The following is an 18,258-nucleotide window of genomic DNA, read 5'->3' as shown; positions in this document are numbered from 1 at the left end:
AACACAGCACTGTGTCATTCAGCAATGAACTGTGGTTGCCCCTTGGGGTCGATAGGCTCTTACTCTCTTGGTAAATCAATGCCCCCAGATCTTAGTGGTTGGTTTTGCTCTTGCTAGTTTGAAAATAACATCTTGTATAGGCTGCTTGTAGTGCTGTCAATGCATACCCTGAATGCTGTTTAGATACAGCCTGGGTGGTGAAACTGTTGTGCTGTAAGTGGTTTAAGTTCAAGCTCCTCTGCGGACAACAAATTATTAAACTCCAGCAAAACTGTATACAAATATGAAATGACATGATTTCTGAATATTTCTTTTTAAATATACTAAAACATGTTAAATGCTGTCAGGAAGGTTTATTATACAGAGTGGAGAATGAAACTTAACAGCAGCTGTTAAATGCATCATTCATGGCTTAACTTTCCAGACTGGAAAGCTTGTTCTGAAAGTATGAAGCTGTAACCAGGTGGGTTTGTGTGGATTTAGTTGAAGGAATTTTAAGTTCCTGTCTTCTGATGGAGCCTGCCTACTCCTCAGTGGGTTGTTAACATGCCCAGAGCTAAATACCCAGTGTCTGACAGTACAGTCCTCAAACGTTTCAGTGTGAAGTAAAACAGGAATTGAGCCATTACTGAAAATGGTTTAACTTTTGCATCAAAATGGACTATAAACAATCGGGCAGCCTCAGCTGGATGGGAGGGGCTAGCCACAGAAGACAACTTTCTAAGCTGTTTGAAGTCAGTAAGAGCACAATGTTGCACACTTTCCATGGGACGTGTGTCTGTTCTGCTAGTCAATTGTCTTTCAGGACCTGCTATATTCTCATTTTCATGTTTTTTGAGGACTGGAAGCAAAAGTTGGCATGCTATTGTGTGTACATCTCTCTTGATCCATGAATGTTTGCCTTTCCTTCACTTGCAGAAGTTTACTTAACAGTAACTGATTCAGATATTTGCCTGGGGCTGTAGATGACAGATGCTCTTAGTGGTCCATGTGTTCTCAGCAGAATTTAAGCCCAAGTGCACATGCAATCTTGAAAAGGCCTTTCCTGTTTTTGAATAGTTTTCCCCTTTTTTTTTTTTTTTTTTCCCACAGTAACTTCAGCCCTGCATAGTTCAAGTCTGTTTTGTGAAGTTTGAGCTTTGCAGCCCAAATACCCTTTGTGTGCATGCAATCAGTGAAGTGGTTAAAGATCCAGAGACATTCAGATTAATATCAAAATACACCAGCATACTCCAAACCAGCTAGTGTGTATATGCCAAAGCGGGGGAGAAATGCAGGGAGAGTTAGATCATTCTGACATGTTTTCCTGTGCAAGCTCTTGCTTTAGAAGTTCCCCTTTTCAAGTGTGCTTTGAGTTACTTCCTCCACAGCACTGACAAATGTGAAATGGTCATATTCTCTTACAGCTGAGTTCTCAATATTAATGACAGGGTGCTTTTCCAAAGCCAGTCATGCTGAAGGTCTTATGTAAAACTCATTGTTGGGCTTGAAAAAGTCTGACATAAAAACTTGAAAATTGCTCATTTCCCCTTCCTCCTCATAAGAACTTTGATGTGTCTGAAACGTATCTATTTGGCTATCAACTTTAAAAAAAGAAAAAAAACATGTAAAGGGCAGATAACCGACACTGAGGAAGCAAATTGTCTCACATTTTAACCTTCTGTACTCAAAGCTTTGTGCAAAAGATTTACTCATGTTAAAAAGGACTTTTTTCAGGCACCAAAAGCCCTTCCTCCTCCTTCAGCCCATTAGCATTTTGCCTGCACAGGCCTTTAACTAATGTTGATTAAACATGCCTGTTCTTCAGTGTGGACTGATACGAATGCCAGGTGGTGGACTATACATCATTAGTGGAAATATTACTTACAAGTATGTTTGGAGAATACACCTAAAATCCTTTTACTGTGCTGGAAGCTACTACTGACTCTGAAATGTTGCCTGTATATTAGCTAGAAGAATATATCCAGGGCACTCTGTGCTGCTTAAAAAAAACCCTCTTCTCCTTTGTCAGCACCTTCACATTGAATGCAGAATCTGTATCCCAAATGTCAGGCTTCATGAATGAAATCCTGGCCTTGCCAGGGTGGGAGTTTTGCCATGACTTCAGCAGAGCCAAGGTTTCACGCAGGCTTTTGAATTAGCTCTTCTCCATTCAGTCCTATGTGACAGTGGGAGAAGTTTAGCCTAGATCTGCAGAGGAAGCTGGAAGTGTGTTACTCTGTTATTTTCTTTTGTCCTACCTTCATAATATCGTGGAAGTTGTCACGGTCCCTTGCATAGCTGCCTGCTTCCTCTTCTATATAAATCAATGTTTTTTATACATGTAGAGCAAATCGTGTTAGACTGGAATGGCTCTGCTAATTGTTACTTAAGAATATAGGTTTGAAGATAAACTGGGTTGAGCAACTGTATAGGGCATTGCATGCCCACTGTCCAACATTGACATTAACTATCTTTGTGTAGCTATGTAAATGCTTCTAGTGTAAATATGAGTCACTGATGCATTTTGTATACCCTACTGTAAGCATGGGTATATGCAAATTGTAAAAAGAAGAAGCTGCTTCCAGGTTTGGTATCAGCTTTCTACCAGACACAGGAAATAAATGGGTGTTACCATCTGTTTTATGAACAGTGGCTTTTAGGTTTCTCTCTTGTAGTTGTTTTGGAAAGAGATTAAATCTGCTTTGATAGGGTGGTAAGATTCTCAAGGCTACCTGCCTACTGACAAAATTATTTCAGAGAACTGAATCGTGCATCAGCAATGGTAAATAATGCTTGTGATAAACAAAAAGACCAGTTATTGACCAGATCCTGCTTTGTGGCAAGGCTTCCTCCCAATGTGAATGTAAGAGTGCAGTACTCAGACTTAGCAGTGCAAAGGGGTAAGACAGTCTATCCAATTTTAGTCTATTACTTTTAAAAAGCTACTCTGTAACATGGCATGTGGTAAGGAGCACCTACTGCTGAATAATAAATTTACATTATTTCAAAATAACATACCTGGATTCTGTATCTGCAGAACACAATTTTTCTGGGGAAATGAAAGCCAGGTGGCTTTCATTTACGGTATCTACATATTGTATTGCATCAAAGTATTTGAGATGAAAACATGACTAATTATAAGGTTTTCGACCATATGGAGGTATTCTTCCTTTAGAGAAACAGGAAGGCTAACATTGTGCCGTTTGAAGATGTTTGCCAGTTAGTGAGCAGCTCTAACATGCTTGCACATAGGGAGACCAAGCAGACATCAGTTCTGCTTTGCCTAGCATTTATGAATCCGTGCAGTGTTCGTTAGAGCTCTTGCACTTTCCTCAGTGACAGAGTGGGTTTTGTTCCAGATTCTTGTGTGCCGCACAGTGGTCCAGCAGGCAGGCTGCAATCTAGAGCATGATCCTTAGACCTTTCCCAGCCGCCTGCTGCCCTCTGCTAAGGGCAGGAGCAAGCTCTTCCAACAGCTAATGTAGACAGCAAACAAACTCTTCCTTCAGCTCTCGACCCTGCTGTTAGGCTGTGACCTTAATGTGGGGCTGCTGATATACTGCAGGGCTGGCTTTACTTAAAGCAGTAGCTGCAGCCTTTCCCCTCCCCACTCCCTCATGGACAGCATTTAAGTGAGCCCTTAGAGTTTGAGTCAGTTTTATTGTTTGCTTTTAAGCTTTACTAGTGCCAGGAAGTGACATCTCAGAAAGTTGCCTGGGAGGGTTTCAAAGTGGACAGGATCTGTCTAATAACATTTGCTATATCCTGAAATAAAACTTGTAAAGACACAGAAAGCAACAGCACAGGTTATCCCATCATTTGGAATAGTCTGTGTGCAGTGCTGAGTTCTTCCATTGCTCCTTTCTCCAGACAACTTGAAGCAAGTAAGCCAACACACCAAGGGTATCACAGTCCTAAATTTGAGATTCTAAAACAGTGAGGTGCTGGCATTAGTCACGTGCTGTGTTTCACATCATCTGCTTAGCCTAGTGCTCTCCTACAACCTGTCCCTGTTAGATCTTTTCCCTCCTCCATCTCCAGGAGCTGGTGTGAGGCTGCCTGCAGTCATTCTGTACCAGCAGGAGGAAGAGCAAACTGCCAAAGGTTGGTCCCAGTCCCTCTTTCCACACTCCCTAAGCAATGAGCAGAGTGGAGCTGAGCTGTGGAGCTGATGAGGTTGGGGAACTGTGCTGGGATAAGGGTCCCCATGTGGGATAAATGTTTGGAAAAATTCCATGCAGATGCACTCCCACCTTGGCAGGGAAGGTCTCAAGTAAAATTTGGTAGGCTAGCGAGAAGCAGAATGGTGGGTGATCGCAAACCTCTTGTCCAGCAGGTTTAATAGTAGACAAATACCTTTTTAGTAGGTTCTCTGATATCAGCTATTGTTCTTTTGTAGAAGAGAATATTATACTGCTGTGAAAGCCCTGTATATGAAGATAATTGACTTGATATTTAATAATCAGGCAAGTGGATTGTATATTTTCTGGTTTTGTTTAAAATTAACAGTAAAGACTTGTGGGGTTTTTTTGTTTTTAAAAACTGAACAATTTCCAAAAACTGTTCCACAGTAACAAAAAGGATGGAGATCTGGTTGATAATTCCTTGAAGATACAATTTAAGAGATTTGGGTAAATTTGGCTCCTGTCTTTTGACCTTAGGCAGACTGTCAGTCTTCTGTACATTTACTAGAGCCTCAGATAGAGAGCAGAGAAGTTCCTAGTGTTTGTCAGTGTTTTTTTCATAAATCTTTCCCTGAAAATCCAGACTGCATCTGTTTTGAGTTAAATCAGACGTTGTATCTGAATCTACAGTCACTGGATCATGTGTTGTGTTTCAGAGTCCAGGCCAAAAATGTGTGCATGTTACTGCACTCAGAAATGGCTCCCAGAGGTGTCCTGGTAACTTTGCAAACACTGCCTCTGAGGCCCACCACTTGTTCAAGATGCTAAAAGTGTTTCATTCTAGGATGGCAGAACTTTGTCATAAGAATAACTTTAGGATAATCTATGGTCGTGTGGGTTTTTTTTTCTTCAACATGCTGTGTTTAAATTAAACCACAAATTTACAACTGCTGGAAACATGATACAGGTAGGTAGCATTTGTCTATTTGCTTTACAACTGTTTTCTAGTGTTTCAATCCACAGTAACTCACAACTGCATTCCAAGGAGAAATTAGGTAGTTTGAGACAGGCTTTTCCTGTATCTATAAAAACAGGACTTTGAGTCTGCTTTTTTTTGTTCTTTGCAAGCTTATGGTCAGTTTCAGTTTGTTTTTCAGATCACAGAATCACAGAATGGTTTGGGTTGGAAGGGATCTTAAAGACCATCCAGTTCCAACCCCCCTGCCATGGGCAGGGACACCTTCCACCAGACCAGGTTGCTCAAAGCCCCATCCAACCTGGCCTTGAACACTGCCAGGGAGGGGGCAGCCACAGCTGCTCTGGGCAACCTGTGCCAGTTCTCACCACCCTTGTAGTGAACAATTTCTTCCTAATACCTAATCTAAATCTGCTTTCGTGCAGTTTGAAACCGTTACCCCTCGTCCTATCCCCACACTCGCTGATCAAGAGTACCTCCCCACTTTTCTTGCAGGCCACCTTTAAGCACTGGAAGGCCGCTGTAAGGTCCCCCATGAGCCTTCTCTTCTCCAGGCTGAACAACCACAAATCTCTCAGCCTGTCCTCACAGGGGAGGTGCTCCAGCCCCCTGATCATCTTCATGGCCCTCCTCTGGACCTGCTCAAGCAGGTCCATGTCTGTCTTGTGCTGGGGGCCCCAGAGCTGAACATGCATGGTACTGCAGGTGGGGATCCACTTCATGATCTTGCCAGACACAGAGGTGAGACTGATTGGCCTGTAGTTCCCTGAGTCTTCCTTTTTTCGCTTTTTGAAAGTGGGGGTTATGTTTCTCCTTTTCCAGTCGGTGGGAACTTCACCAGACTGCCACAACTTTTCAGATGTGATGGATAGGGGCTTAGCCACTTCATCTGCCAATTCCCTCAGGACCTGCGGATGCATCTCATCAGTTCCCGTGGACTTGTGCACCTTCAGGTTCCTTAGATAGTCTTGAACCTGATCTTTTCCTACAGTGGGCGGTTCTTCATTCTGCCAGTCCCCCCTTTCTGTGACTTGGTGGGTGTGGCTGGAGCACTTGCTGGTGAAGACTGAGGCAAAAAAGTTGAGTACCTCATCCTTCTCCATATCCCGGGTAACCATGTGTCCTGTTTGCTTCTGGAGAGGGCCCGTACTTTCCCTAGTCTTCCTTTTATCACCAACATACCTATAGAAGTTTTTCTTGTTGCCCTTGATGTCCCTGGCCAGGTTTAATTCTTCAGAGTTTTGGTTTTCCTAACCTGATCCCTGGCTGCTCTCGGGCACTTTCTCTGTATTCCTCCCAGGCCACCTGTCCTTGCTTCCACCCCCCGTAAGCTTCTTTTTTTTTTTTTGTCTGAGTTTGTCCAGGAGCTCCGTGTTCATCCACGCAGGCCTCCTGGCGTTTTTGCCTGACTTCCTCTTTGTGGGGATGCATCGCTCCTGAGCTTGGAGGAGGTGATCCTTTAATATTAACCAGCTTTCTTGGGCCCCTTTTCCCTTCCAGGGCTATATCCCATGGTACTCTACCAAGTAGTTCCTTGGAGAGGCCCAAGTCTGCTCTCCTGAAGTCTCCTGAAGCTAGTAAGCTTGCTGTGCACCCTCCTTGCTGCTCTAAGGATCTTGACCTCCACCGTTTTGTGGTAGCTGCAGCCAAGGCTGCCCTTGAGCTTTCCATTCCCCACTAGCCACTCCTTTTTGGTGAGAATAAGGTCCAGCATAGCTCATCTATCACTTGGAGAAGGAAGTTATCATTAATGCATTCCAGGAACCTCCTGGGTTGCTTATACCCTGCTGTGTTGTCCCTCCAACAGATACCGGGGTGGTTGAAGTCCTCCATGAGGACCAGGGCTTATGAACATGAGGCTGCTTCTGTTGGTCTATAGAGGGCCTCATCTGCTCTGTCTTCCTGGTTGGGTGGACTGTAGCAGACCCCCACTATAATGTCACCTGTCCCTGCGCTCCCTTTTAGTCCTGACTCATAAGCTCTCGGTCAGCTCCTCAGATACTGTGCATGTAGTCCTCCATGATACCTGATAAGTGTTACAAGAATGCTAACGAGACTGGAACTTGATTCTGTTATTTTTTTAGTAAAGGGGATATTTAACAAGCATAGTGTAACTTTTTTTTTTCCTCAATAAGACCCTTTAAAAGTTTTGTTTGTTACTGATTTCCTTTTGAATACTGTTGTACTTTCCCTACGAGAAATTCAGTCTACTGATGGCTTCTTTAATAAAGAACTGAAAAAATGGAAGTCAGCTGGCCCCATTATGTGATGTTAGGTGTGATTAGGAAGGACATACGACCTATGAACCCACCCATCCGTATCAGCCGGAGTTTATGAAAAAGGAAGCGTTCAGCAGTTGAGTTGGCACTCCTTCAGCTCATTCCTTGAAAAAGTCCTACCCTTCCAAATGTGAAGGGTATGTTAATGAGCATAGCTGCTTCTAGGAACATCCTGAAATATTTTTCTAAATGAAAATGTTTTTAGTAATTAATGCATTCTACTTCAAAATTGTCAAACCTCCAGCTGCTTCTCTGAAATTTGTCTCTGTGCTGAAGGAGAAAAGCTTTACGGCTAGGACACAGGCCTGAGACTGATCCTAGACTCAATCTCTGGCTCTGCAGCAGGGATTCTGTTTGAGCAGGACGCAGCCACTGTGTCAGCTGTAAAACAGGGACACATACTTTTTATTCTACCACATTTATCTGATCTTTCCTGCTTGTAAATGCTGCCAGTTACTGTGCGCACCTAGTCCAATTGGAGGCTGTTGTTATTATTACAGTTGTTCTTTTGATAATAAAAATAAGAATGTCTTTGTTATAAATTCTCATTAAATAAAGGTATTGGCAACTCCCTGTTTCTGCAGTATATTTAATCCAGTATAGGTGATCAACTGACCTTCTGTTGTTTAGATTAACTGTTGATTTTGATGCTGATTCACTGCATAGTTTTCTGTCTTCCTTTTGAAAAATACATTATCCTGTGTTCTGTAAACTAACTAATGGCATTGCTCAGGAGTAAATTTATTCAGATGAATCCTTGTGTTTTGCCTGATGATATAATTGGTTTGGGAACAAGCATTCTGTTTATGTAGGAGTTATTTTCCGTGAATTAAGCCTGCAAGTATGTTACTGTAGCCTTATTTTAATGTATTTATGTATTTGAGTTTTTAACTGGAAGCAAGGAGGTGTTCTGGGAATAGTTGTAGGGCTGCCTGTTCCAGTGATCCCGTGACCTCTGTTTCGCTGTCTGAAGCATTGAGTCACTTTTTGAGCAGCTGACCATTTTCAGAAGGTCTTCAGAAGAGAAAAATGAGAGCTACAGGAAAAAATGTCTCAGCCCAAAGGAGGCACCACTATATTTTTGTACTTAATGTAGCTGGGAAAATGTGTGAAGTTACTGCTGACTTAAAAGGATTTTTGCAGCTTAATTTCTAAAATAGGGAGCTTCTATCATAGTCTGTGTTTGCTCAAGCAAATTGGCACTGTAAGTTTGTATTCAGGCGTATCTAAGTGTACTGAAGTATTCTTTCTTTCCTGAGAGAGGTCCGTCTCACCTTTAAGACCAGCAGACATATTCCAAGAATTATATTACCTTCTTGATATATTTCTACAAAGGGGTGTTTTTCTCTAGAGTTCCTGAATCTCTTTTTCTGTATTTTAATTTCTTCAAAATTTACATTAGTGTTGATTTCTGTAGTAAAGGTAATATGGAGGATATCAATGAAGATGGCAGCAGTGTTTTTACAGGTTCATAATATAAACTTGCTTTCCAGAGATTTGCAGTTTAGCTCCTGTGATAAAATCTCACCAGTGGAGAAGAGAACAGTGAAGACTAAGGGAGAATGTAGTAGAACTAAAGCCAGAAAACTGTCCTGCTTAACTGGAGTTCTCAGCTGGTTGTGTGGTTAGCCCTTGTTATGCATGGGTGTGATGGGCACTGTAGTTGTACTGAGTCTTAAGGAGAAGGGTCTAGAAGTGGCTTTACGTGTTTGTGCAGAGAAATCCTTCACTTATTCATGAGGACAGGCTTCAGTTTAGAAGAAGATGACAAATATTGATATTTGTGTACACTGAGAGCGTGAAGGAGGCTTCATGTGTTGCTGAAACGGACATGAAGAATCAGGAGTCTGACAGCCACGTGCAATGTGTTTGGGTTCTGCATTGTTTGTTTTTATTATTTTGTTTAAAATGACGTAAAAGACACCTGTCAGGAGCCATTTTCGGAACTTCCAAACGTGTTTGGGTCCTTGCCTGTTCAAAATGGCAGCAAGCTGCTGTGATGCCTCTGCAATATGGGCTTTTATACAGCTTGGAGAGGCCGGGCTTCCCCCTTCCCTTGTGTTCTGGACGAACAACAGTATCTTTTGACACGTGTACTTGAAAGGCCTGTGTTCCAGCTCTTGGACAGGAAAAGCCGTGACTGAGTCAGAGTGCTGAAGGTGTAAGTAGGTGATAGAGGTTTGAGGAGTGAGTGAGAGAGTGAAATGCAGGAAAGCGTGAAGCATGCATGCGCGAGAGTTCAGAAAGAATGGTACCGAGAAAGGGGTGTGCAAGGAAAGGGAGAGAATGGCTATTACAGTGAGAAACAGAATCTTTCATAGGCTCCTTCAGGATAGCTATTTAGGCTCTGACTTCAGTGTTTGTTTACATTGCTGAATGTAAGAGGACTGGGGAATGAGCTTGAACTGAGCTTCTGTGTGTCCATGCTACTTAATTGTTACTGCATTCCCCACTCTGCTTTGTACTGCTCTCTCCAGCTCTTGTCCAGACAAATCTGCTGTAGAGGAAGTAGCAGCGTAAGTGCAACCTGAGCCCAGGGTTTGTTCTTCACTCTACTCTGTTACGCAGGATAGACATCCTCGTAGAGCAGGATGTTGCTGTAACCAGTCAGGAGAGACAGTGAGGTCTTTGGCATGACCTTGTGATAGAGGTGGCAACAGACTTGCATATGAGTTGAGGTAGATCCGAGTCAAAGATGACACCCCTATTAGAGCTCTGACTAACTAGCAGGGTGGATTTTAAGGTCCTTTGATAAAAAGGGTGGAGGGGACGTGTTTATGAAGGTGAATGGCTCAATTTTGGCCGTGATGATTTGCAGAAGATGATGGGGCAGTGCTGGCATGTCAGAACAGATGAATAAAAAAAAATGCATTTTGCATTTACTATATGTACACTGTAAGAGCAGTGCTGAATTTTTGCCAGTGGGAGTGGATATTCGAGTTTTGAAATGTGATAGAGTTAAGAGGAATGCAGTTTGTATTCATGATTGCCTTTATTTTCTTAGAATATTTGAGCATATCATCTTGACCCAAGTCATAAAAATGTGATGGTAAGGAGTTGAAGACTGTGTAATAGTAGATGCTATGAATGCTGGCAACATGGTTGAACTTTTTTTTTTAGTTGCTCAGAGTATTTTTACTGATACTTGTCTTACAGTTTATGTTACTTCATAAATTTTGTTTTCCCTGTTGTTTAAAACATGTAGGTATTAATTTATAACACACACTGCTGTGAAACCTCTTCAATGATTCTGTGGCAGCTCTTTGCTTAATATTTAAAATGCTAAATATTGATAAAGCTCCAACACAATAATTTTGTTTCAGACCACAAACACACTATTAGTAAAACATACAGAGATAAGACAATGGTGGGAATTATGCACTGAAATTTAGTGAAATAACTACTATAAGGTGAAATACCTTAGCTATACAGCTATCACTTAATCTTTAAACTCCTGGAATTACTTGCATTAACTGACTTGCTTTGTTTTAAGTTGGAATGGTGTGGCTGGCTATGCATAAAACTAGTTTTTCATATGGTGTTTTTGGTGTGTTTCAGGGGAAGGTCCACCTTGAGCTGAGACTGAGTGAAGTCATAACAGACACTGGTGTCGTCTGCCATAAGCTTGCAACACGGTAGGATTTGAAATGTAACTGCAGAGTTACAAGAAACAGGATTATTACAGATGGTGTGCAATACTTCGTTTAAAAATAGTTGGAAGAATCAAAACATTGATTGGGCATTGAATGTTCTTAATCAGTGATATCCTTATGAATTTATAGGATGTGAGATTTTTTTCAGTTTCTTTTCTTCTCTCCACGTAATCTAAATAATTTTCTTCTTAATAGTCTTAAATGTTAATAAAGCACTTACCCGTTTTAGTCATGGCATAAATACTAAAAAGACATCAAAGCGTAATATTAATGTCTTTCTGATTTGCGTTAAGGACCTTACAGCTAAGCAAATTTGTAGCGCAACTTGTGTGGTGACAGAGTGCTACAGAGCTGACTTAACAACCAACAGTTATTAAAGCAGTCACAGAATCAGCCATCCAGTCTCACTCAAATGAATTGAAACCTAGAAGCTGCAGGACTCAGATGGAAGTCAAGATTTCGCCTTCCTCTGAGGAGGAGCCTGGAAGGCCATTGCTCTCTGACCACACCAAAGCCTTTCAGGTGGCTACTTCAGGAGCAGTGGCAGAGCTGGTTGGCTCCTGTCAGGAATCTGCTTTGTATTCTGTCTGGCAGAAGAGCTGTCAAATGTGTTGGCATCATACACTTTTAGCTATTTGGCAATTGTGTCAATAGAAAAAATACTCTTCTAGGAAAGTTCTGACCAGCCCTATTTTCAGACCTGTATTTGACATCATTTTGTAACTAGTTTTGCTAAGGCTTTATTAATAAGTTGTCAAGGTAGTCTGTACATTGAGGACCTGTTAACAAATGCAGGTGAGCGAGCCCTGAGGTTGACCGCCATCCTTCTAGGCACACTGTTGGTATGAAGCTGTGCTGGGGTATGCGATGGTGCATGCCTGTGCATATACCCTCTAGCCATCCAGTTCCTACCACAGCTCTGCGAGTATGAACATTTGAAGTCTTTCTCTCCTCAGTCTGATGTGGTGAGGCAGAGTGAATAACCAGGATAGTCTGGTTCAAGTTGCTGTGTAGGCTCAGAGTTCCAGTGAACTTAATGACTGGAATACAGCTGTACCTCTTTCAGAATAAAAGTTGCTGTGTCGGTGTAGCTGTGCATCACTCAGAGGGCCCAGCCTTCCTTTAGCTACTACCTGAGGACTCTCGTTTTCCATTGTGCAACTTGACTGAGTGATGATGATCACAGACGTTCTGCAAAACCAAGGTTCAAACCTGCATCTACCAAGTCCTAGGCTGGCATCTTCTATTGAAGTGTTGTGTGCTATAGGTTCTAGGACTTTGCAGGAGAGTGGGAAATAGAAGGTGGGAAAAGGCAGTTTCTCGTCTTTTGGCTCCACTCTATCTCTGCTGTGTGAGAGGATCTATGTGTGTGGGACACACAGGACAGTGGGCTTATCCCTAAGCTTGGACTGTCTTCAGAGCAGGCCTGGAGGATACTTTGTTTAGAGAGGGACAAAGAGCACCATTGTCCTGAGTAGCAGATTATTTTTTGCTTTGGCCTTTCTGGAAGTGTGTAGTGCACTCCTTAGTTGTGTGATACAGCCACAAATGCCTCTGTCCATATCATTCTGAACTGTAATTGTGGGTTAAGACTTTGTGATGTCTAGGAGCCTGCAAACACAGGTTAACTGGAACATCCTTCCATTCTCACCATGGCCTCTTTTGACTAGTTAGGTGGTATACTGAGACCTTCAGAAGTGTTTGTCTCGCTTTGTTTTGTTCTGGGAGAGTATGCCATGCCACAGCAAACTTGCATTTAAAGGTTTTGTCTTCAGTTAAATGAGGCCTGGCAACACTATAGCACCGATGGAAATTTTTTTTTAAAAAAAAAATTTTTTTTTTCAGTGAAATTACTGAAATGCTAGAAATAAGTGTTTGGAAAGATGCTTCTTAACGTGTAACACATGCAGCTTCTTGCTTCATGAAAAGCAATAAAGCAGTGACAACTTTAACAGCATGGCAGCATGCAGCATGTTTTTCTACCTTTCTATTCATTTGACCAGACAGGTTTTAAGTCTTTATTCAAATTTTTGCCTATATGGCCTTGATTTGAATACTATTTCATTCACTTTCTACAATGCAGAGAAAATACTTAGATTGGCTTGCAAAGCATTCTGTAACCATGATTTGCAAGGTATTGTTAAGTAAATTCAATGTATTAGCTGAAATGCGTAGAAAAATCCTGAGGTTTTAACCACTGAATCATAGTGCTCAGAGTTTATCTTGATTCAAATTCAGCCCTTGGCTCTTAGAAACAAAACTTGAAAATCAAAACTTGAAAATCAGAGCCAAGCAAGCTTTTGTCTACCGAAGCTATCTTTTCCCATTGTTGTCTTCTCTTCTGTAGCTGTCCTGGGCACTCTGTTTGGCTCTGTCTAGTTTCCATGGCTATTTGTTATTTGAGTGGTAAGTGAGAGTAGAGCTTAGCAGTTTAGATAAGGGAATTGGGAAATAAAAATTTTTCTAGAGTACGTAGTTGTGTTGGTGCAGGTTTTCATGGCAATGTGTCTTACCAGTGAGAAAGAGCAAGGGAATGATGAAGAAAAAGAAAGGGGAATGATTACATCGGGGAGGTGGGGAAGGCACTTCAGAATGTAGTCCGGCATTTTCTTCATGCCACACTGTTTGCTTTAGGAAAGTATACAGCAAACTGCAGCTCTTAACATTTTTCTACATGATCTGAAATCTCATTCAGGTTTGTTCACAGATAGTTTGGTTCTAGTGCTTCAGCATGTAAGAAAAGAGTGTGATAATTAAGCAATGCTCAACTAAGTGTGTAGGTGGAATTTGCCAGTGGGAAGAGCAGCAAAGGTAGGGGGGGTAGAACCATTCTTATAGGTAGTTCATGAGTGAAAAGCGGAGACTGGGTGTATTAGGGGAGTGCAGCTTCCAACTGAGTTTTCTGAAGATAAGTGATTTTCTTGTGGACAGCTCATGAATTTGTTGCAGTGAGCAAGTAAGATGAGGCTGTAAAACCATGAGCAGGAACCTAGAATCACTTCATCTTAAAAACAGACTGTTCTGATGTTTGTTTTGTGAATTTATTTGATTTCCTTTTTTTTAAATTAAAAAAAAAATTAAGTCTTTTTTTTTAATGGAGCTCTTGGCTGCAAAGATAAACGCTACCCTGCAAATGGCCTCATAGATATAACTGGTTAAACTATTCAGGTTTGCAAGGAGAACAAAAGTTGCTTCCAGTGGGCAGCTGTTTAAAAATACATTAGAGATGTGCTTTCTTTAAGCCCCAGAATAGTGCTTGCTTTCAGAGACATATATGCAGGCTGAATAAAGGCTACACCTAATTAGGAAACTTTTTACCTATCCAGAAAATATAGATAGATCTGTTTTCTTCTGAACTTACCTATAGATCTTCACCAGTGTGCTCTCCAAGCATTGCTGCCACCTCTGCATTCCAGAAAACCTTGAGAGCAACTGGGGCCTTGCTGAGCCAGCCTGCAGTCCCATGGAGCACACCGTGAACAGTCAGCTGGATGGGTGGATGGGAAAATTCATCTGAATGGAAGGGCAAATTAAAATTAAGTGCTGAGCTCTGAACATTTAGTAGTAGATTATTTTAAAATGCAAAAGGCATGTGAGCTTCCTTAGCCTCTGCAGAGAAAGCAAAAACAAACAGTTTAAAAACTGTTACCTAATAGCTTTTCCTTAGGAAGCATTCAATACTTTCGTTTAGCCCCAAACCATTAAGCTGTTGTTCTTCGTCAGAGCCCTTCAGAGGCCCTAGTCGCTGCCAGCTGCTACAGCACAATATCCTGGACTGAATCTCTGCAAAAGTTACATTGATGGTACAGATGGAGACATCACACTCAGACTTCTTGTGTCCCCCAGCGGCTCCTGCTGTCATCCTCTATGAGAACCACAGTTCTCACTTTTGCACACTCCTTCTGGGAACACTTCACTACTTGTGGGCTCCCTTTGTGGAACTGCTGTGACTGGTGGTCCTAGTGACTGGCTTGACGCAGTGATCAGCTGGGTCTCCTTAAGTCTCTTAAGTCCCTGTTACAGAACTCAGGATGCGGGCTCTTGATGAGTTGCATGCTCACATCGTACAGAAAGAGCTAGACCATGCTGAGGGCAGACCTTTGCCGAGGATAAAAGACAACATGTATGGACTTTGCGGCCTGGTTCCTTCCTGTAACTGCATTTGTACTAACTACTGTTTTGCCATGTAGTGAATCATCTTGAGTGCTAGCAAACAGTAAGTCTTGCTCAGAAGGTTCTGGCTTCTTCCCTCTCTGACCTTCACTCACAAAAAAATCTCATGTTGTCTTCCTCCACACTTTTTTAGAGCCACAGCCTTTCTGGCCCTCTGCGCAGTCAGCTGCTGCCTGTTGTGGCTACCAGCATCTGGCCTCACCTTCCATTGGCTGTAAAGTGAAGGCCATCTCTTGTTTGTCGAGTGGTTTTCACCTGCCAGAAATCTGTCCATAATTTTATTAACATTTTAGGGTACTAAGGCCATGGAAAAAAAAGTGGTCAAGACTTTCCCGTGCTTCCTGCTGCTTTTGTCCGTACGCACACCTTTGTGCTGACACATGGCTCCTGGAAGCTGCTTGAGCAATGGTGTAATTTTTTTTTTTTTCCTCCATGTTTTTTAAGCTGAATCAGGCCTTAATCCTGTGCATCCTAGAAACGGCACCATTCTTTTTCTGTAATGCAAAGGAAGGAAAATGAGCAGCAGGGGCCAGGGAAGAATGCTCTTTCTGCAGCTGTGCAAAGTTGAAGTGTTTGAACAAAGTAATGAGCAGGGTGTGTGTACCCATGTTCTGTGAATACATCTGAAAAACAGTGGCACGTGCTTCTCTGAATTTTTTCGGAGCCACCACTTCCCATATACAGCTATCCTTCCTGCTTCACAACAGAAGTACTGTGAAAGGAGCCCTAGACCTTTTGTAAACCTTTCCCCACCATTGCTAAGAGCAGACTCTGTGCAGCACATTTGTGTTTAGCACAGAAGGGTAGTTTCTCAGAGGCTTTAAGGCCTCTGGGCTCATCCAGGCAACTTTCTGTCATCTCGAGGAGCAACATAGGCTACGATCAGCAGATACGTGCATTTGTTTTTATTTAATAAAGAGGAGGGCTCCTGCAGATGGCTTTGTAAAAATCTGTGGTTAAGCTACCAGAGGCAACATTTAGAAGCAGCGTTCTGTATTTAGCAAGATGACGTCTGACTTCCAGCATGACTGAAGGAACAGGCCACTGAACTCCTGTTGAAAGTCAGCGTGATCTGTGAGCCTGGCTCCCTGATCTTCCTTTGAGAATTCCAGCATGTGTATGTAATTAGTCACATTTATATGTCTGTATTTATTCAGTGTCCCCAGCTGCTCCTTCAAGTGTTGTCTTATGTCTTGTCTCTTAAGTTTAAAAAAGCTTGGAAACATCTGCTTTGAAGAGCCTCCCCCTCCCCCTGCTCCTTTCATTCTCTCCCCTAGTAAATCTATATAGCTAAATAATAATATACGTGGTTTAGTAGCCACTGCTGTCTTTCCTGTGTAGTAACACAGTTTTTCAGTAAGCAGTTTATGAGTCTACAAATATATTAGCAATGCTGAAATTTTATTTGATAAATGAAGCATTTGTAGCTCTGGTGTTGCAGACGTGTCTGCTCTGCATTAGTTTATGAATTAAACTTAAATGCTGTGCAACTCTCTTGAGAGCTTTACAAGATGTGTTCTGACCATGTGGAACAAAGTTAAATGGGCTGTTTGCAAGAGCAAGCAGGAAAGGAAACAATAAGTAGATATGGCATCCCTAAGATAAACACTTCAGGGGTCATTAAGAGAACAGTGACTGAGCTGTGGGCATTTAAGAGCCCTTAAAGATTTAAGGCCTTTAAAATGGCTTTAAGAGCCATTTTAAAAAAGCACTTCTGAAGAGGAAAAGGGAGGTAAAGATGAAGGTGTCATTTGTCAAGTGTGGTTAAAGCAGGAGGCCTCTGCCTAGCTATGGGAGTACAGGGACTTTGTGATGGTTCCCCAGCCTTCTCTGCCATGTGAATAGAGCACACAGTGTGCAGTGGGCAGCGTCTGACCTTCCTCTCTGATTGCTCACATTATAGATTTGAATTTCCTTGTCCGTGAGCTTTGCTGGAAAGTGGTGTCGGCAGCACATTGCTTGCAGGTTGGTAACCATTACCCGAAATCAGTCTAACTATTTAAAATTCTCTTACACAATGCGATGTTTCTAAGGTTAAGGTAAATGATGTTCCATTTTGAAAATTTTAGAGGGTCAACCTCTGTGTTTTGCTGATCACAGCTTCTGAAGGGTAAAGCCACATATCAAGTCTAGTTGGAAGGGCTTGAGGTGATGGCCATTCCTGTTTGTGGATCAGCGGTCTGCACCGTAATCTAAGAGTAAGAGGAAAACATGATTCCATCTTGTCTGGTGAAGGTTTGCTATTGTCACCTGTGATTGCATTTGGAGAGACTTTGAAAAACAATAGGAGTGCAGCTTGTCCTTCAATCATGGAATATATTTAAATGCTTTTGTGTAAAATTAAAACATGCAGGCATCAGCTTTGAGTCATCTGAGAAATTTCTTTTACTAACTAGCTTGTTTCCTGCTTTTCTTGTTTCTGTTGGAGCTGGTTTACTTTCCTGTAGATAACTATCTTCATCAAATCCCTGGAATAAAGAAGGTGTCTAAAGGGTTGGGTTAAAGAGAGAACTTGGAAACACATGGCTATATTGTATCTATGATGCTGAAGACTGAATTTTGTCATCTTTCTGTCTTGGCTCTATCTCTGATGCTTATAGAAGTGGAAAGTGGGAGTGCGGGAAGGGCAGCCAGCAAAGTTACACTCTAAAACATTTTAGATAATGTTTTGTGATGTTTTGGGGTTTTTTCCCCCCTGAATTCCATTTTAATGCAGAAAATACTGGGACCCATTAACCTGATGCAATTTCTTTAATCTCTCATAGTATTCCAGTTTTCTTTAATAGGGAGTAGTGGTGTTAGGTGGACTCTGGTTACTTGTCAGTGGTGTCAAGCAGGATTTGTTCCTCTCTGGAGTGTGGTGTGCCATACTGTATTTTCCTTTTCCAAATTAAGAGGTGGTGTTCTGCAAAAATGTCAACAGGAACCAGGAGGTGCTCCCTCACGGAGGCAGCATGCTGATGACACTGTTTTGTTACTATGTGAGGCAGCAGCGCTCATTCTCAGGCTCTTAATGGTGTGTTGGCCTGGTGCAAGGCTGCAGCTCCTGTTGAGTCTGGAAGCAGCCTGAG

General features: G+C 42.1%; 1 protein-coding gene across 2 annotated transcripts in view; it reads left to right on the top strand.

Annotated features, from left to right (window-relative positions):
* RASA3 (RAS p21 protein activator 3) overlaps nt 1-18,258 on the top strand; it is a 139,350-nt gene that overhangs the window by 69,181 nt on the left and 51,911 nt on the right. For both annotated transcript variants that reach the window (XM_086482113.1, XM_086482114.1), the window contains exon 5: nt 10,920-10,996. In XM_086482113.1, coding sequence (XP_086338239.1) covers nt 10,920-10,996 — 77 coding nt within the window. The remainder of the gene's footprint in view (nt 1-10,919; nt 10,997-18,258) is intronic.

The sequence above is a fragment of the Leptosomus discolor genome, chromosome 1 (assembly GCF_034619465.1).
Source record: "Leptosomus discolor isolate bLepDis1 chromosome 1, bLepDis1.hap2, whole genome shotgun sequence".
Lineage (NCBI taxonomy): Eukaryota > Metazoa > Chordata > Aves > Leptosomiformes > Leptosomidae > Leptosomus > Leptosomus discolor.
This window is presented reverse-complemented; position numbering and strand designations above follow the sequence as displayed.